Raw genomic sequence first — 21,339 nt, forward strand, 5'->3', positions numbered from 1 at the left:
CTATGATTCGGTACTGAGTCTAGCCTAGAAGCAGCTGAGTGATTGGAACGAAACTTGCAGCATTCATAGCTCTTTATCTTACAATAAAAAAAAAAACAAAAAAAACAAAAAAAAACGGGAAAATAACATTTTCCATCAGCACATACAAAAGTGGGACTGAGGGCATGACCCTTAAAAATTATCCAAATGGGATCAAGTCGTTCAACTCATTCTAAGCTAGACTCAAGAGCCGAACACTTAGTAGAGCTTCTTCGTTGTTAAGCGGTTATCGTACGTGCCTTTAGATTGGGAGATCCAAGTTCGATTGCCGATGGAAGCTCATTGCTACTTTGTACACCTATTTCTGTGAGATGCATCTTAATATAATCCTCCGGTCTGCGCCTAACTCTTCTTAATGGTAATTTTCCGATTGGACTTCCAATTAAAACTTGGAAAGCGCTTCTACTTTCTTCCATTCTGGCTACATGACCTGCCCTCCTGAGCCTCCTAGATTTGATAACCCTAACAATGTTTGGTAAATTGTAGTTCCTCGTTACGAAGTTTCCGCCATTTCTCATTTCCGTTCCTCTTGGGTCCTGATATTTGTCTCAGGATCTTGTCTCAAATACTTTCAGTCTATGTTCTTCCCTCAGTGTAAGAGACCATGTTTCAGAACCGCACAGAACAACAGGCATGACTATCATTTTGTATATTTTAAGCTTCAAGTTCCTGGACAGAATTCGCGACGACAAAAATATTTTGAATTGAACGATAACACAAATTCCCTGATTTTAGTCGACATTTAATTTCTTCATGATTATATTATTATTATTATTTGGAAGTACTTTCTAAAACTTGCCGAAACATTTCCGCGTATACAGCGTAAAAAAATAGGTAAGAATATAGTGGTTATAACAAAGTAATCTAACAGAAAATTGAATAGAAACATTAATTTAATACTAAATACTTTCTAAAATTCGAAAACATTCTCTGAATTATTGTGAACAAATTTGTGAACGTTTTATCAACATTGATCTCATGGTAGAAAAAACATTGCAAATAAACCTGAATGAACGAACTATCATCTATGGCAGAATCTACATTGAAGGTGTTCTACCTAAAACAAGCTGTTCTTAAATTTTAATAAACATTATAAGGAAAACTGTTTCACGAAAATTGTCAAGTAATCGCAGAAAAAACAAGAATACAAAGAGGGAAACATCAGGTTAAACACGTTATAACAAATATGGAATTGCAAAAAAGACATTTCTGCGACACTTTCGGGTAGACGTTGCTTATATTGCACCTGCTCTTAAATCGGACCATGGCCCTAAAAACACCACCATTGTATAATGGTGCGATCTAGCGGCAGAATTTGGAACGTCTCCTTTCTTCAAGCGTACTTTAATTTACTTGTGGTCGTCGTTTAACTATGAGAAACGTATCGTGTGTTGTTTTGTAAAAAAGTGTACGTATTTCTCTTGCTAATTTGTGCTGACATTTAGAAGAATATACTCATAGAAAACAGGTATGTAGAATGTATTCTCATTCAATAATTGGACATGTTTGTGTAATCTATTAAGTTGTATTTTGCACTGTTAAAACTGCTGTGTATTTACGCATTTAAGAACAGAAAATTATTTTATTGAAAATGGTTGAGGTCTCCAAAATCGTACGTCTTTGCAGTTTCTCAAATAGCACCAGTTGCTTAAATTGCAATTCCTGCGATTTGGACTCCATGTGCGTAAGTTGTTATTTTCTTCTGTTTTTCAGAGGATAGAAAATGAAGGAAAACAAAGGAAACGGAAAGATCAAAAGGGTGTATGGGTGCCTGGACTAGAGGTCTGTACGGGCCGGAATATTTAACCCGGGTCCGGTCCGGTCCGTGAATTATAATTTGAAGTCCGACTTGAGTCCGTAATATGTTTTAGTATTTAGGCCCAAGCCTCGCCCGAACTCGTATTATGATCAAATGAGTCCAAAATAAGCCCGAATTACAGAAACTTAATAATTAACAGAAAATTGAATTTTTATTTACAGCAATTAGAGGTTCAATTTTGCAGTTGTGCTCTGAAACTCCTCCAGAAAGAACGGTGCAATATATATCGTTGTACAGTATATTTACATAGTTAAGCCTGAAAAGGCCCAAGAAATATGGTTGTGTATTTAAAAACTTACGGCCCGGGCCCGAAGTGATATGTGTTTTGTAGGCCCGAGTCTGGCCCGCGGGCTGGGCTCAGCCCGAGCCCGTGCAGGCCTCTAGTCTGGACCCCAGAAGATGTGAAATCTGCTTTAGAAGAATACAAAGAGGAAAAACATCATGTTAAACACATATCGTAAAAAATATGGAATAGCAAAGAAGACATTTCTGCGACACTTTCGAAGAGAAGTTGCTTCAAATGTGTATCGTGGTGTGAATGTTGCCGTCAATGGAATGGAGACTACAATACCAAAGGAAGCAGAAATATTAACTCAAGTTATTTTGCAATATGAGGGCTCTTTGTTTGGACTGAGACCAATAGATGCACGGAAGCTAACGTTTGATGTTCTTGAAGCTAACCCACAAAGAGAACAGGGTGACTGGCAAAAATTGGTATTACGTTTTCTTAAACGAAGCCCAAAATTTAGCCTTAAGCCATCAGAAAACATATGTGTACACAGTCAAAGAGTTCAACAAAGATAGTCTCTACCATTGTTTTTTCGACGTCATTCAGAAGGTTATTGAAGAAAACCAGCTGAATGGATTCAGATTTTTTAATGTGGACGCAGGCCTGTAGCCAGCCCCAAAATGTAGGGGGGCCCGGCTGAAGTTAGGGGGGCCAAATCCAACCATGTTAATGTTAATCACCATATTATAGTTCACTTGCCAGCCTACCGTAAAAATTTTAGGGGGAGGGCAGCCAAACTTTAGGGGCAGCTACCCCTAGACCCCCGTGGATACGGGCCTGTGTGGACGTAGTAAGTATAATTTGGTCAACTTATCCAGTTAATTCATCTCCAAAATATTTAAAAGAGAAAACTGGATACATATTTCCAAAATATCATATAAGGTAAAAAGCAAATAAAACAAAGTTATAGCCTATACAGCAACAATGTTTTGCATTGTGTAGAATACTATGTTATTGGTTACGAGTCCCCTCCTGCTTAGTGTGCTTCTTAGAATATTTGTATTACTAGTTTCGGCATTTCCGTATATGGGTGCCTATGTTGTGCACGGACTGGTTACATAAAAAGAATGTAGCATACAACAGTAAACTACAATGCAGTTGAACTTAGATGGACATATGTGTAAACTGCCCCTTTACCTTCAACAGCTTAGAAACTCTTTAAATCTGTCTGACTCCGAACGTATTCGCCCAAGTAGTACGGATTTACAAAGTTTGACTGAGGTCAGTGGCGGCGGTTGGACGTTAAAAGTGGGGGGGGGGGCAAGACATGATCTCAATATTTGTGTATCAATGTTAGTTTTCCTGGTTTCTTTTAACATTTTGTTTAACGAAAGGTTGTATAACTATTAGGATACTCTCTTTTCCAGTTAAAATACCGTATATCGTGTTTCATATTTTTAAAAGTTAATTGGCAAGAGCAACGCAAGTAGATACTAGCCCTTTTTACTCTTAAACAACGAAGGTGTAAGAAGAAATTTGATTCCTTGCTCAAGAACATTTTAAAATTCTGTCTGGAAAATTGTGTGATCAGATTAAGGGCCTATTTAATAACAAATTTGCAAAACAAACAGAACAAATAATATTAATCGAATAGTAATGAAAAATGAGGCTTGTTTTGCAAAAGTTACATTGAAACCGGGGATTAATGAAGAACTTATATTTTTAATTCCACACATGCTATTAAACGTATGTTATTACTCTTATAAATATAGTAAATACTAGAAGCATATGCTGCGACATTTAAAGAAGTACTTTTGCAGCTTCCCGAAGCATGTTCGTTGCATGTACAGTTTTCACTTTCTTGGAATACGTACATTGAAACTCAACAATACTTAGAATCACCCCAGTTATACAAAATAATCCTAAAACATAGAATTATGTTGAATTTAGTAAATTTAATTGTGTATATACAAAATTGTATATGTACACCCCTAAACTCGTATATTACACTGCAAACATTGCCGCGCCTTTGACGTGGGAAACCCGGGTTCGATTCCTGGCGGGAGCTCATGTGGTTCGTATTCCACGTTAATCAGTAGGTCCTCGTCTCATATAGCCTCACTGCTAAACGGAATGGTACTCAAAAAAATCAAATTAAAATATTCCTTAGTATTAGAAAGATGAAAAGACATTTTAGGAACTTTCGATTTTTGTGCAATTAAAGAATAACTTGTGATTCACAAGTTGTGAAGGACTTCTTTTTTGTACGAAATGTTATCTCAATTTGTACCAAAGCGGCTGCCTAACATATTGAGTCCTTGTAAGAAGAATGAAAATACACTCGAATTATGGCGCTCCAATAGGTTAAATTTTGGGCCATTTTTCGTGGCAATTAAAACGCAATTCCTGTAGCTTTCTTAACTGAACCGGAAGACAACCAATATGTACTCACGGGACGGCAAATATGGCACAATTGTTATTCTATGAACCATTAATACATGCAAAAACTTAATATTTCCAAATAAAACTATATACATTAATGGGTCATTTAAAAAAAAGTGGGGGGGGCAACTGCCCCCTTTGCCCCCCTAATCGCCTCCCATGACTGAGGTATATAAATTAAAAAGAAAACAAGCAACTTTTAATCAGAAGTAGAAATCTATTTTATTCTAGTAAAGCGAATAACAATGATATAAGTTAAGAAAACATAACAAAGTTAACACAGAAGATAGTTAAATAACAGTCGCATAACGTAACATTGAAACAACACAATAAGGTAATGATTCAGTAATAAGCAGATCACCTCTTTGAATAACTAGTTTTGGCACTTAAGTATTTATAGTACTGCAACAAATTCTAACAAATCCTCCGTAAATCTTCTTAAGCCAAGCGTAGTCGAAAGGAGCCTGTAAATGAGAGAACATTACAAATCTGATAACAGAGGATTAAATATACTTTTATTTTACATTTACTACCAGTAGATACGTACTTATATGAACAATACAATTACTCTTTATACAGGGTGTCCTGGGTGAAAGTGCAATATTTTGGGAAATGGTAGCATCAGTGATTCTAAGGAAGAAAATTCATTTGAACTTTGGTCCTATTCTCAACGGTTTGAGTACTATAGGTTGTGAATAATTTTTGGTCTTTTGTTGCTTATTGCTCAATTCCTCACCCTGTAGTTTATCGATAGAGATGAAACATAGTGAATTTTAAAAGTAATAAAATGGCCTTTCCAATGGTCTGTAACCAAGGGCGCCCATGTTGTGGTTTCCAAGGGGGGAAAGCAAGTATAAGCGACATTTCAAATATAGTTTCAAATTTTGTTGTAACTAATGTAAAAATTATATTGGGTTTTTGATATTCCCAAGAATAATTTCCTCTTAGGAAGGAGGGCAAGCACCCCACCTTGCCCCCCTGATGGGCGCCCTTATCTGCAACATATGACAGTGGTGTCTTTCAAAGGAAATTATTGACGGAAATTTGGGAAATTTAAGATTATTTTAAGACTGTTTAAGGGAATTACGTGGGACGTAAAACTGAAAGATTTCATTTCATTTTCATTTGTTTAAGGGAATTCAAACAAAACACCGATTTCCAAATTTCCCATTATATTTCCCAATTTGCCATTATATTCGTCATACGTTTCAGTCCTTCCCATAAGGTAACAATAGCTCTTCTATACCACCATTATACTTTATTGTCGCCAATGAACCGAACATATTTGAGCTCATCAGTAGTGGGGAAATGCTTTCTGAAAAGAGAGTCTTACCACTACCGGAACAGGTGAAATCAAGAACCTTATCACACTCGCAGCTCGATGTTCATGTCAATATCTGCATCGTTTTGTTGCTTGGTTTAGACTAAGGATTCGCAGGTAAGTATGCTACATTCTGCAATCGTTTGTTCCTTTTTTTTTTTTTTAATGGAAATCACTCCACCATTGCTGATGAACTTGAAAGACGGGGTTATGCATAATGAAATATACACTGACCAGCCAGAACATTATGAGGAAAATACTATTCGATCCTATCTATTAAAAAATTCCAAATAGAAATTGGTACACTGCACTTTCTATTGTCATATTCGTTTAGGCTAATCCAGAGGTATCTAACCCTAACGGCTTTTCAACGTACGAATTTCCAATACGAAATGTTTCTCCCATCTATATTATGCATCTGAACATAAGAAATCACTTAATATTCGGTGAAGTGGATGTATTGTGGAGATAGGGCTGATTTTCTCTATATATCATTTATTCCCCTCTTCGCCCTCAAACATTTTCGGCAAAACTTGATTTCGAAAATCCTTCCGGAAAAAGTTAAAAAGACATAAGTTCCAAAATAGCGCACGCTAAACATGCATTCAATAGAAAAAGAGGACTACTAACATCAAGAAATGTGTCACTGGACGTTCGTAAACGATTTATTAGGATACTGGTATGGAGCGTAGCGCTTTACGGATCAGAGACGTGGACATTGAGAAAAGCTGAAATATCCAAGCTGGAAGCATTTGAAATGTGGTGTTGGCGAAGAATGCTGCGTATATCATGAACCGAAAGGAAAGGAGTGAATCGTACTAAAGGAAGCTAATGAAGGACGACAGATCATGAAGATAACAGGAAAAAGAAGAATGCTTGGCCAATTTTTTCGGCACTCCGATTGGATCACCGTGCTGATAGAGGAAAAGGTAGAAGGAAAACCAGGAAGAGGAAGATCAAGGGTAGAATATCTGGATGCAGTTACGAAGAAGAGGCCTTACCAAAGTATAAAACAGCTCTCCCAAGCGAGAGAAAATTTTTAAAATGTTCATGTTGCCCACCAATTTATGGTTGAGGTGAACAAGAAGAAGAATATTCATAACGTGGTGTTAAACAATTAACTTTCGCATTCACAACAGTACTTGGGAAATACTGTCCCTTTGTAGATTTTCAATTATATCTTTCTCCTTATTTGCACGATACCTTAGTGATAGAGGGGGCGCGGTGGCTCAGTGGTAGAGCGTTCACCTCCGGTGCTTGGGGTCTCTGGTTTGATCTCAGCTCGCGCCGTGTGGACTTTGTGGTGGACAAACACTGTGCTCTTGGGTTTTCATGGGGTTCTTCCGTTTCCTCTCACTTTCCTCATTCCACCATTTCATCCATTACTCATCATCACCCTCCCCTTTAGCCTAACCGGCATAACCGTGGGACGTACAACTAAAGATTTCATTTCATTTCATTTTACCTTAGCAGTAGAGCACTTATCTCTAGTGTGTGGGGTCTCTGGTTCGATCCCCGTTCAACTAAGGTGGCAGGAAATATGAACAACATCGTATCCGTGGGTTTTCTCGGGGTACCATTTCCCATTTCTTTCTCATTCCAACAATTCTTCCATCGTCATTCATTTGCTTTATGCATCCATCTACTTTAGCCTAATACATTAAACTGGAAGATTTAATTTGATTTTTATATTTCTCGATGTTTATGTCAAAAATGGTGAAATGATTTAGGGAAAAAGCTTCCCCTCACTGAGAATGAAACATAGTTTACTCTACAATGTGTATCAAATAGGATACATACCTTTCAGTTAAAGCGTCCTAGGCTGTTCGTCGAATTGTTCCTTGTTTTTGTTTATAGCACTGATGACTAAGTTCTCGGTGAAGCTCTTCTCAAGGTTGCCATATCCATCATTCCGTGAATAGGCGTAGGGATAATAACCTGCTGCTCCTCTATTTTTGTTGTTGAAAAACTTTGATAGACCGTTAATTACAGAGACAACCAGGGCGATAGCTCCAATAATCACTCCTTTGAAAGCGATGAATTTAGTGGCAGCCAACCCCAGGATAAAAAGTGTGGTGTAAAGTCCTGAGAACATCATCATTGCCATCATAACTCTACGCTTTTCACCACCTGAAAATATAAAGAGAGCACAAGAAAAAGTAATAAGTGATTCCACCATCAATTTTAGCGGAATATTTTTTAAAAAAAATCATACTTAATCAGGCTTTCTTTCATAAAATTTGGCCTGAGTTAGAGAATCAAAATTTGACAAGACTGCTCTGGGACATATTTCCTGAAATACGTATAATGGGGAAATGTAATTTAATTCATCTTACCTCAGGAAGACACGGGGCTGATTGGTTCAACTCCGGAGTGGGGCAAGGGAGAGAAATCCTGTTGAAATTATAATCAACATCCTTGTATCTTTGGATTTTATATTAATTTATATATTTTTTTTGATTACATTATTATCTCCATTCGATTCTTTTATCTTATCGATAACGTGTGCTCCTAACTTAGTCTACAGGATATAGATGTGAAACATCAGACGTGGTTTATTCTCCGCACATGCATCATATTTACTTCTGATTTTATTGCTCAAAAAAGAAAAAAATGATAGTCGTTTCACCTTGGTATACTACGGTAGACTTACAAACTATGGATATTTAATATTGAACTTTTACGATATAGCCACATTAATTCCGGTTGCTTTAGAGCAGTGGTTTCCGAGATGGCCAGGGTCAATAAAAACTCGATCCATGTCCCACTGGTACACCACCCACCGTCACCCACGACCTACCGTAACCCACCACCCACCAAAACCCATCGTTATCAATTCTGACCCGTGATCCACGCTCTTCTATCTACTGACTAAAAAGTTTACACTCGTAATAAAACAAGACTCTTTGTTTGAATTTCTACGGTCAATCGCTTAAGCGCCGCTCTGTTACAATAACGGTGGATTTGACCTTTTACGATATAAAATGGTAAAATGTTTGTCATGGGCCATATTACGAAGAATTTCAATTTAATTATCATATGTAATTATTTCCTTGTTGAATTACAGATACTCTACAGTGGAAAACAGGATGAAATTTGAAAGTCTCAAATCAAGGTAAAGTAGGGCAACTTGAAAAATAATAATAAAAATAAAACAGTGTAAAATTTGGCTGTGTTTCGAAAGCCAAGTATTAAGTCCTATTGCTATTATTACGATTAGAAATATAATTATCCAAAAGTGACTAAATCTCTATATTCCCTTAGATATACTCGCCACAGGTAAGCAAATAGGAAGAAATGAAAAAAGGAAGAAAAGTGAGGCTTTGAAAATAAAACGTAGATAAATTCACTAGTGTTTAGTAAGTGCTCTCTGCAATGGACTAAGCAGAGTGGGTCGGTGGGACACAGTGGTTCACGGTGGGTGTTGGGTTGCAGTGGACCACGTCCTGTTGATCCACGACTGACATAGCCACTCACGAACCTTGATCCACTTGACCCACGACCTACTGACTCACTCCATATATGGTTTCCAACCTTGTTTACTTGGTGCCCCCTTCGTGAACCCTGCACACTTTACACTCCCTCTTTACCGCTGGTTGGTCTGAACATTTTATTACTTCACACCCATTTATATTTATTTCCAGGTGAACTGCATACCACTGTAGTCCACCATTATTATTTTACCACCTTTCTTTTCAATAGAACCGCAGTTCTTACTCAATAGTTACTTCGGTGTTTCTACGATATTTAGTTTAACATCTTTTTTTACATTTGTAATATTTGTAATTACGAATGTAGTTATTTTTTGTCAGTAGTTTGCATCCCTTCTCAAACATTCTGTTAGCATGCTTTATCCAATACACAGACGAAGTTATTGGAGATTATCATTGCGGATTTAGGCAAGATCGATCAACTAACGACAAGATATTTACCATTCTACAAATACTCGAAATAAAACGGGAATCCAGTACCTCGGTGCATGAATTATGTATTAATTTTAGAAAGGCCTGCAACTAGGTTAAGAAGGAAACATTGTACGACAGAATGTGGAATACCGAGAAAGCTAGTTACATTATTTAAGATATGTTAAAATGAATCCCAAAGTAATGTCCGAGTACGAAAATTCTTGTGCATGAGGTTTCACTTCGAGAATGGCCTGAAACAAGGAAATGCGTTGTCGCCATTATTATTCAACTTCGTACTGGAGTACACTATAAGGAAAATCAAAGATAGCAACCAGAACCTAGAGCTGAATGGTATTCACCAGATTATGGCGTATACTGATGGTGTAAATCTAATAGAGGATGATAGAAGAACAAAAGAAATAAATGAAGAAATTTTATTAAGTGTATACAAGGACTACGATTTAGAAGTAAATGCAAAGAAAACTTAATACATGGATGTTCCATTAGAAAGACTAGGAGCAGATGAGAGGACAATATTAAGATAGATCTAACAGGAATGGGAATATAATGTAGAAATTGGATCCAGCTGGCTAAGGATAGAAGTCAATGGAGTGTTGGAGGAATGGAGGCATTGAACTTACTGGTTCAATAGGTCCTAGAGTTAGTTAGCTTTCATCACCATTGCTGTTCTTTACGTCTTCCCAGGAGGCACGCTTTTCAGTTGAAAAAACACTATATTAGAGGGAAAAGATCGGAAATGGAACTGTTCTTGGAACACTGAATTCACATTGAAAAAAAAGTTCGGTACCTACGACCATTCATTCTCTAACGAGATCAGAAATGAAACCGGAAGTTAGTGATTTCTTCCACTTTCGGTTAGGAGGACGCTGAATATATTTCAGAAGATCCCTCCGCTATCTATCAAGGTATGGAATCAACCTTGTAAGCAGTTGACTTTTAGCACTTCTAGTATGAATAGAAGGATAAAGGTGAAAGTGGAACATACAATGTCGACGCTAAATCCATATCAAAAAGTATTATCTCACTATCTATTAACTGTTTTCTATCTGTGGAGATTAATATTGAAACCGGAACTGGTAGCAGATAACTTCTTTCTGTTTTAGGAGAGGGATAACAGTAAACGTGAAACCTATTCTTGGGATGCTGAACACATAAAGAAATGCTTCTTACTATCTATTACCGTCTATGTTCTATGGTTATAAACACGGAAACCGGAAAAGTTGAATTTCTATCATTTTCCGGCTTAAATAGAGGATTAACCCCTTCAGGAATATAATAATTGTAGGCAAGGAGAATTATCTTTAACTATTTAGACTAAAGCAGACATGTAGATTCCAAAGATCGTCGTCATACGTTGCTTACTTCAACAGTTACATTGTTATGGTCTGAGATAAATATAAATCTCTTCAATAAAAGTTTTTTTTTTCTTTTTGTGAAACAAATTCGCGTAAGCAGTTCTACTTATGGTGTTTTTTTTTTTATTGCACTGCATAGTATTTAACTACAATGTTTCCAGTATCAATAATACTGTTTCCTGTATACTATACTTCACAAATCCTTAAGTAACTGGTAAAAATTATTTTAAAAAAAGAAAAAAAACTTATTTCGAAATTATTATGGAGTAATTTGTATTTATAATAATTTGTTTTCAAGCTCGTTTAGGTAATTCCTTTACCTTTAGCATTCAAAATTTTAAACTATTGAAAGGGGGCACCGTAGTTCAGTGGTAAAGCTATTGCGTCTGGTGCATGGTGTCCCTGGTTCGATCCCCGGCGAAGTAAGTTTGTGGTGGACAACATTATGTCCGTGAGTTTTCTTGGGGTTTTCCTCTTTCCCCCCACGTCCTCATTCTACAGATTCCACCAAAATAACTCACTTGCCTTAATCATCCATTTTCCTTAGCATAAATGGCATATTCGCAGGACGTTAAAATTGAAAGATTTTACTTTTGAAAAAAGTCATCCAGCACAATTTTAGGACAATTTAAACAAACGAAAAATATGTCCCATGTCGTAAACAGGGGCGAATCCAAAACGGACCCCTGTGCGGCGGCGAAAGATTCTTAGTTTTCTCCCTGACCAGGCTTGTGCAGCACTGCTATTTGTTTTGCTTTGGATGTGCGTATGTGTGTTGAAGGGGGCGAAGATTCCTGTGTCCCCTCTTTGGATCCACCTATGGTCGTGAAATGATTAAGGAAGGAAACCCTTCTTGGGACACTGAAAACATTTTTTTAAAAATCTCGTTATATGTTACTGTTTTTGCTGTAATACTTGTCTACAGCTAGGCAAATGGACGAACTAGCAAAATCGTTGGATAAGACTTTCCGGTATGCATAGCATCCTTTGAAAGTCTGACAGAAAGTTGATTTTCACTTCTTTCTTGCTTACTTGACGGAAACACAACCATAAATAGGCTTTAAATTTCTAATAGAAATTTAAAAATATCTACTTACGACCCTCGGATCCCTCTTGTGGCTCGAAAGATAGGTCAATAAGTCCATTTTCCTTCTGGCTTTTAGATACTACAATGCTGCCTCCAGGTAAGATGTTAAGTTTCAATGACAGTCCCTTGGACAGACGAGGAATGAAGTTAAAGAAACTGCCCCATCCTTCATCTGCAAGAGCTCTTGTCGTTACAGCCTCACTGTTGTCTCCAGAGTACGCCAACGTTACGCCATCCATTAAGTTAAGAGATCTTGTCTTAATGAACTTATATATGTCAGCAAGAGCTCTAAGTTTCACACATTGTAAATCTGCTTCTTCGATACAGTTAATCATCTGTTTCTCCTGAATGGAGTCATCTTCAACAGTTACACCTGTCACTATGGAGACTGCAATCGCTGACAAAATCACAAATACCTTCTTAGAACACATACTGAGCCGTTGAACGGATGTTCCTGAGAGATGAGTTTAATCCGAATGATGTTCGATGTAAAGGTCAGATTTCCTTTTATACGGAGTGAAAGTTTTATATGATTTTTTTCTTTAGTAATTTCTCTCATTTCTCCTAATAATGCATTAAACGTATTCATTATAGTGTAGAAACTACACAAATGTATACAAATTTAGCATATTTATTAACACATACTCACATTTTCCTACGGTAATACGACATTGACCTTAATAACAGAAGAAAAATTTCACTTAACTATCCATCCATACATAATTGTTAATAAAATAATTATCATTATGCATATTATTATTTGTTGAAAGAACATCAACGGTAAAAATATTATTTATCAGAAAATTATCACGTTTCTAAGTTTTCTGCTTATGTTCATTGGTATGAACTTAGTGTACATATATATCTTGAGTTTAATGATTTAAAATAATTAGACATTTATTATTATATTGTACTAGATAAAGATATCCAATATGTTGGTGATAATTTATTTTGTTTGTTTATGCAACTTTAACGTCTCTTCTCAGTGCTGAGGCTATACGAAACGTGGACTTCAGTTTAAAGTAGAATCGACCCGAACCAAAGTAATGCGTTAAAAATTTCACTGCACACGAAGTTGAAATAAGTCGGGAAATAAGGTGGAATCGTACCCGAGACCCCGAGCACCAAAAGCTATAGTAATCTATATATGTATGTGTGTATGTGTGTATGAACGTGCACTGAAAGACATCCGTTATCGTGATAGCGGTATATTGTACAAATATACGGGATCCGTATGTTTGCTACGGAAATCAGTACGGTGTATATGTTATCCGTATGTTGCATACGTACTGAAATGTTTCCAGCTTAGATGTTACATGATGCCGCAGCAGGATGTCGACATCTAACAGCCTTTTATATATTATATACGTATACTTATGTTACATACGTCACCTATATGTTATTTATATGCGTCCATCTGTATACCGTCCTTACCGTCTATGTACAGTTTTTTCTTTCATACCGAAAGTACGTATAGATATGCACTAGGGATGGCCATAACGGGTTCCTGGTGGAACCGGTTTTCGGGTCTCAACGGAACCGGTTCTTCGGATCTAGGTCTGTAACCGGTTCTTCGGATCCAGGTCTGGAACCGGTTCCGCTGGAACCGAAAATTTGTGACCATCCCTACGCTATACCCGAGCTGCTGGCTGGCTGTGAACAGTGTGCTAGATGAAATGGTGGAATCGACAGGCAGGCGCCCAGGCGACGGCCGCTTGTCTTATTTGGCTAAATAAACTGGGTAACTGGCAAACTCATTGGCTAAACAGGCAAATTGGCCAACTCATTTGGCTAAACACCACCTGTTGGACCAATTTTTCTTCTGGGGCACAAGCGGGTCTGGGCGGGGAGGGCACAAGCGCATGGTCCTCTTTGCAGTGTTTTGTAGTTGAACTTTGTGCCTCCTTTACGGGTCTTTCGGGTCTTTCGGATCAAGGTCTGGAACCGGGTTTTCAGATCCAGATCTGGAACCGGTTCCTTAGATCCGGTTCTGGAACCGGGTTTTCGGATCTAGGTCTATAACCGGTTCCTAAGATCCGGATCTGGAATTGGGTTTCCGGATCTAGGTCCGAAACCGGTTCCAGAACCGGTTCTGAAAACTGGATCTCCGAGAACCGGTTCCTCGCGGAACCGGAACTATGTGGCCATCCCTAATATGCACGTGCCGCACTTATATGCAAAGTATTATAAAACATACATTTTAAGTTATACGTTTGATCCAGGATGTTACATATCATCGTACGTTATGTCTAATAACTACAGGATTTATACATGTGACATACGTTTCTAAGTATGTTACATAATTTTTTTTTCTCTGTGTGAAATGAAATAAAAGGTTATGTCTACTTTTACGTCCCACACTTAAGCCCGTTAAGCTAATTAGACGGATGATTAATGAACGTGAATGGCTATGAAAGATTTGATGGAATAAATATATGGGATTAAACGGAAAAACTCCGAGAAAACTCATGAGTATGGTGTTTAACCACCAGAAACTCAGGTGCTCTAGGATCGAACCAGAGACTTCTGAAACCAGAAAAGAGCGTTCTATAGACTTTATTATTATATATCACTTTATTCTCTAAATAGAGCGTTCACTTGCTGTGCTTCGGGTCCCTGGTTCGATCCACCTCGCACCGTGTGGACTTTGTGGTGGACAAACACCATGCTCGTGGGTTTTCTGGGAGTTTTCCCGTTTCATCCCATTTTCATCATTCCACCATTTCATTCATTTCTCATAATTACCGTCTCCTTTAGCCTAGCCGGCATAACCGTGGGACGTAAAACTCAAAGATTTCATTTCATTTTTTTTATTCTCTAAAATTCACCCTAACAAGGACATTTATTTCAATAATCTTATACTGAGGGTGCAGCATTGACGCAGGGGGTAGAAGCTCAACTCTAGTACATGGGGTCCCTGGTTAGAACTCAATTCGCCCCAAGTACACTTTCTGGTGAACGAGCACCGGTAACAAAATCAAGGCCCATATCTTTTGTATTTAGAAATATCTCTTCAAAGATCTTTGTATTGGTATTAGCTCCTCCCTTGCATTGTTTCTCTTTTTGCATTGATATTTGTTTTTCTCAAGTTCAACACCTGCAACACTTGGAATGAAAAAAAAATGTAGATGTGAAGACTGTATGTTACCAGAATTGGTTGTTAAGCTACCTCTGCATGAATTAATTTTATGGCACCTCGTAACAGTTACCCAATACTTGGATCCATTTTTTTCGGATTCTGTTTGTTGTGAACATATAATTCCTTCATATAGAAGTTTAGGTGTCCTTTGCTACTCTCTACAACTTCCATTGTCTCACACATGCATACAAGAAAAAGAAAACAGTTATAATACGAGGGCTATCCAGAAAGTAGATTACGTTTTCGTCTGTGTCCGCTAGGGGCGGGGCTAGCGCGGCCATCTTGGGGTCAGAGCGTTGCGCAGCTCAGTCGGCATCTAGCCGTGCTAGTGAGAGGTTCGTGCTGTGCTCCGTTAAGATACTGTGACGGTTTGAAATGTCTGCGTTAATTGAAAATCCCGCGAGCTGCGAGGTGCGTGCAGTAATAAGGTTTCTGACAGCAAAAAACTGTAAACCGATAGAAATCTATCGGCAGCTGTGTGAAGTGTATGGGGACAACATTATCACTGAAGGTGGAGTGCGACAGTGGGTCATAAGATTTAAAAATGGCCGAACCAATGTTCACGACGAAGATCGAAGTGGGAGACCCAGCAAAGTGACTGCCGAACTTGTCGAAAAAGTCGATGTTAAAGTCCGTGAAAATCGAAAGTTCACAATAACGGAACTTTCTTTGAGTTTTCCACAAATTTCGCGAAGTTTGTTGCACGAAATCATCAGCGAAAAGCTTGGTTACCACAAGTTTTGTGCAAGATGGATTCCAAAAATCTTGACAGAGGACCACAAAAATCAGCGAATGGCTGCAGCGTTGCACTTTTTGGACGCCTACAATAAGGATGGTGACTCTTTACTCGATCGCATCGTTACTGGTGACGAAACATGGGTGAAACACGTGAACTGTGAAACGAAATTGCAATCAATGCAGTGGGGGCACACAGGTTCTCCCCAAAAACCCAAGAAATGCATGCAAACAATGTCGGCAAGGAAGATGATGGCGACTGTTTTTTGGGACAGAAAAGGTGTGATTTTGGTGGACTTCCTGGAAAGAGGCACTACAATAAACGCTCAAAGGTATTGCCAAACTCTGCAAAACCTCAGAAGAGCAATTCAAAACAAGCGCAGAGGAATGTTGAGCTCTAAGATCTTGTTGATTCACGACAACGCCCGGCCCCACACGGCAAATGTCACGCGTGAAGTTCTTGAATCTTTTCAGTGGGAGTTGTTTCCTCATCCGCCGTACAGTCCCGACCTGGCACCGAGCGACTTCCACCTATTCCCAGCAATGAAGAAGTGGCTGGCTATGCAGCGTTTTGATGATGACGAACAGCTGCAAGAAGAGGTAACGAAGTGGTTGAAGTCGCAGGCGGCCGAATTTTTCGACGAAGGAATTTCCAAGCTCGTACATCGCTACGATAAATGCCTTAATTTGAATGGTGACTATGTCGAAAAGTAGTATTTGTGTGTGGCTTTCATCTGTATATAATAAAATTTGTTTCCTATACTTTGTTGATTTTTTATTCCAAAACGTAATCTACTTTCTGGATAGCCCTCGTAATACATAACAAAAGAAAAAATAATAATACAAATTATCAAGTTACTCTCCTACCACAATTTGGTAAAGTTGTTAGCCTCTTCCACATTCTTTCCTGCTGTTAGGCTTTTCTGGAGAGGAAACCCAATAATAATAATAATAATAATAATAATAATAATAATAATAATAATAATAATAATAATAATAATAATATACATAGTTATTTAATACAGTGGCACTCTCGATACCTTTTAAGTTCAAGTTCAGCTCCCATTATAACATCGGGGGGGGGGACATGTAAAACTATCAAAAATGACCGTTATTCGTATCGAATCCATAGGTTTCGGAGTCCGTAAGTTGATTGGTTGCAATTCCGATGATCCTTAAGTTCAAATTTAGCCTCTAATAGGAGTAAGATCGCGCAGTACACGTACAGAGAGAGAGAGAGAGTGGAAGAAGGTAGCATATAAAATGATAGAAAGCGACTGATATTGCTATAGTGTCCATAGTTTTCGGGATCGCTGACAGGAATAGCGACACTCTCCGAACTTTAAGTCCAAGTTCAGCCTCCGTTATTATCCATGTGTCGACTTGCTGACACGAAAAAAATAATCAAAGGCGGTCGATATTAGTATCGTTTTCATGGTCGATGACCTCCCTGTAGCATTTAAGTCTGAGCGTAACCCCCGTTAGCACCCCTCGGGTGGTGGAAAGGGGTTGGCATGTAAGAATAGTCGAAAAGTACCAATATCAATGTCGACCCCATAGTTTTCGATGTTGCCGAGATTAAAAATTACACTCCCGATAGCATTAAAATCCAAGGGGTAAGAAGGGGTGAAAACAAAATGTCTCATATGACTGAGATTAGTGTTGAATCCATAGTTTGGGATTCAAATATTTAACATAAACCTATTAGTTTACAATCACGATAACATTTAATCCCAAGTTTAGGCATGAATGAGCATGTCAGCTGAATTGGGAATATAAAGGGGCAACGCCAAAGGACTTGCTCGCACATTTATATATTTGTATATATGTATAAATGTATACTTCAACGTAACTCCGAAATGCTGGAACAACTTTAACATGGTAGACAAATGACGTTCAATCTGGTGTGGGAATGAGACACCCCAAGGGTGGGACTTGCAAGGAGTGACATGTAAAAATAATGCAAAATAACTGATATTAGTGTGCAATACATAGTTTTTGGGGTCACTGAAATGAACAAGTCGTTTAATTTCAAGTTCATCCCCATCGGCAGTGGAGAGGCGGCGGTAGATGAAAAATAAAATGTTAAAAATGACAGATTAGTGTCGATTTCATGGTTTCCGAGGCGGGAAAACGTCTGACAGCTTGAAATGACTTTTAGAAGGTAGTTAGTACCCATTCTGAGGTGAGGTTTTTTTTTTATTTATATCAATTTAATAAAAGATGTATTCTGTAGTGGTAGAGTATTTCAATATTTATGCCAAAAAGAGGTTATTTCTGTTTTTCTATCAGTACACTTTTATTGAAATAAATATTCTAAGGGAAAAACGGATTCAAATATTTTCCATGATTCTATTGTCCCGTGCGAAGAACGGGTATTTCAGCTAGTATTCAATAATTTTCACCTGAGAGTAGAGGTGCAAAAACGCAGGCTTTTCCTCGATTGAGGTTTTTTCTATTCATAAAAGGAAGCTTGGAAGGGGAGAAAACGGAAATTTTCGCTTTCCTTCACTTCTTCTGAATTTCTTGTTTAAGTCCCACTTTTATTTCCCTGTAGTGGATTAAAAGATTTTTTTAAAAATTGCCTTTACAATATCTAGTACTTTTAAGCACTTATGTTCAGTCCGGACTAGCCGTCTTGATTGGTTGAAACTGGTATTGCAGTTGTTGCAAGCAACTGTATGTTATGTAACAACCATATCCCAAATGTCATTTTGATTGTCTAATCATTTTATCAAGAACTAGGAAGTTCTACATCTTAATATATGTGTTTGCTGGTTATCTAAGTCCAATCTGTCAGGCAAGAGAAAATACAACAAACAAAGAAACATATACGGAAATTTTCTTTTCTTTTAAGTATAGAGCTTTGGTTACATCTCGATCACTGTTCGGAAGACATTTTGTTCTAAACTTCATAGATTTAAATTTAGGAAATTAAGATCATAAAAGGCGATTTTGGAGATGGTATTACTTTAAAATCATTATTCACAAAATTCCTTCTTTCTTTAGTGTTACAAGTATGTCTTTTTGTGTGTATGCGTGTGTAATAAGAAACTTATGGATAGGGTTTAAAATTTTTTCTCCTCGAATTTTAGCGGCCTCAGTAGATGTTATATACAATTATAACAAAGTTGTAGTTCATTTATAAATTTTAAATGACGATTTTGTTTCATGAAATATGCTACATATTTAGTGATTCCTAACGCTATTAAAATTTTACTTAAAAAAGGTCATTGAATGTTAATCTAACAAGTCTATAAATAATTCATTGGATCTTGAAAATCCACTGCGTTCACCTATTTCTACTTTCTTTTTAATATCGAATGACTGGTTTTCTTTGCTTTTGAATGTTTTCAGGAGTTTCTGTTCAGGATGCAGTAAATAAATGGTATTTGGTGGTAGCTGGAAAAAACAAGGTGGAAACATACTGCTTTCTCTCCTCCAAAATTGGAATATTTTTAAAAGCCAAAATACAATCCAGGCAAAAATGCCATGGGAAAAACTACTTTTTTTCTTTTTTTTATAGCTGAATTTATCCAGCCCTTGCATGTCTGAGAATGAATTACACTTTACTTTTTTTTTTTTTTTTTTGCTTGGTAACAATGAGAATAAAATTAAACTGGGCGTTGTCATCACAGTATATTAATAATTATATGCATTTTTTTTGTATAGTTTGGATTGCTAGATGGAACGTCCAAGGTTAATTAATTTTCTATTGCTGTATAAATTTTATATGTCTTCATCAACGTGGGAAGAGTCAGAGATCTTTCGATACTTTTCCGCGCCGGGAAGGGAGTGTAACACGCACCCTTAGTTACGTTACTGATGAAGTAAATGATGAAGCAGACGATGAGGAATAAATTATGATAATGAAGTAAAAGCATATTGCATTCCTGAGAGGATGAGTGGTCGCGAAAGCCACTTGTCTTTTTTATCGCCTCTCTATTAAACCGCTCGACTGTGACAGCCAGCTACGACGTTCCATATGGAAGATACAATTTTAGAACCGTAATTTCACTAATTCACTAATCTAAAGTACATACAACTGTAGAAATATTTATTAGATTGAAATTTATTATTTAATTTCTTCATTTTTTCTTTCAACATAATATTTAATATCTGATTGCTTAAATTAATATGTTATACAAGTGAAACTTTTATTAAAGCTGTTTATGTCGTTTCGGAACTTAAGAGTAAGTATCTGTACATTCAGGACCGGATCCAGGATTTTCTGAGTGGGGGCTGCACCAATAACTATAAGGACATTTGAATCAAATTAAAAATTTTTAAAATGCCTTTAGACATTTGTGATGTGTATGAGTAACAGTATGAGGAACTATTGTGTTTAGCAAAACCGCTTCTTTTAAGCCCGAAACGAAAACATGACATGAAATTTTAGGAAGGTATTACTATTTTCACTGCCAGTTTCTCACTTTAGATAGTGAATAATCAGAACGGAGGGGGGAGGGTGCACGTGCTCCGGTGCACCCCCCTAAATCCGGTTCTGAGTACATTGTAGTTCAGCAGAATTTCTGTTCTTCGCACAAGGAGAATGCGTTTCATTTTGGACATAAAGGATACTATAACTGTCACCAATCAACTTTAGGAATCCCAAAAACTATTAATTCGATACTAATATCGCTCATTTTCAATTAGTTTTACATGTCACCATCCTCTCTTAGGAGTACTAATGGGGGCTGAATTTGGATTTAAACGGCATCAGAAGTGTCACTGTTCGCCTTAGCACTCCTAAAACTATAGATTTGACACTAATGTCGGTCATTTTTTAATTATTTTTTATATCTCCTCCTCCCTCCCTCAAGTTGTGGGGCTGAATTTAGTTTTACCTTTAAACGGTATCAAAAGTATCATTGTTCTTCTCAGCGACCCAGAAAATTATGGATTCTACACTAATATCGGTGATTTTCTATCATTTTTATATACCCCCTCTCCTTATTTCTACCGTCAAAGTGAAATAATTGAAACCATCCTAGCAGGGCCGATCTTAGATGGTGCGGGGAGCGGGGCGCGATTGGGAACTTTTTGCGGGGTCCCAGGTTTACAACTAACTTTCACCAAGGTCTGTACAACACACACACACACACACATATATACAGGGTATAACAAAAATGCATATCCAAAAGTGACGAAGTGATTGCGGATATCCAAATAAGTGTAAATGTTCCATAAACATGGTCGGATGCCGCTTCGTTTCCGAGATACAGGATGTTCAAATGTGGAGTCCCT

General features: G+C 37.5%; 1 protein-coding gene across 1 annotated transcript; it reads right to left on the bottom strand.

The window, feature by feature from the left end:
* Positions 1-7,657: 7,657 nt before the first annotated feature.
* Positions 7,658-12,649, bottom strand: LOC145681705 (uncharacterized). Its single transcript, XM_081753321.1, has 2 exons — positions 12,229-12,649; positions 7,658-7,980 (listed from the first exon to the last, which is right to left on the bottom strand). Exons 1-2 carry the CDS (start codon positions 12,647-12,649, stop codon positions 7,658-7,660), a joined length of 744 nt encoding a protein of 247 aa, XP_081609447.1.
* Between the last annotated feature and the right edge of the window lie 8,690 nt (positions 12,650-21,339).

This window comes from Thermobia domestica, chromosome 1, assembly GCF_964235325.1.
Source record: "Thermobia domestica chromosome 1, izTheDome1.hap1.1, whole genome shotgun sequence".
NCBI classification, from domain to species: Eukaryota; Metazoa; Arthropoda; class Insecta; order Zygentoma; family Lepismatidae; genus Thermobia; species Thermobia domestica.

What these genes read in the sequence shown, in the direction of transcription:
- LOC145681705 (XM_081753321.1), bottom strand. Translation starts at nt 12,649, where the DNA reads ATGTGTTCTAAGAAGGTATTTGTGATTTTGTCAGCGATTGCAGTCTCC. An exon ending in ACAAGAGGGATCCGAGGGTC is followed by an intron (nt 7,981 to 12,228) that starts GTAAGTAGATAT and finishes TTATATTTTCAG; the next exon opens with GTGGTGAAAAGCGTAGAGTT.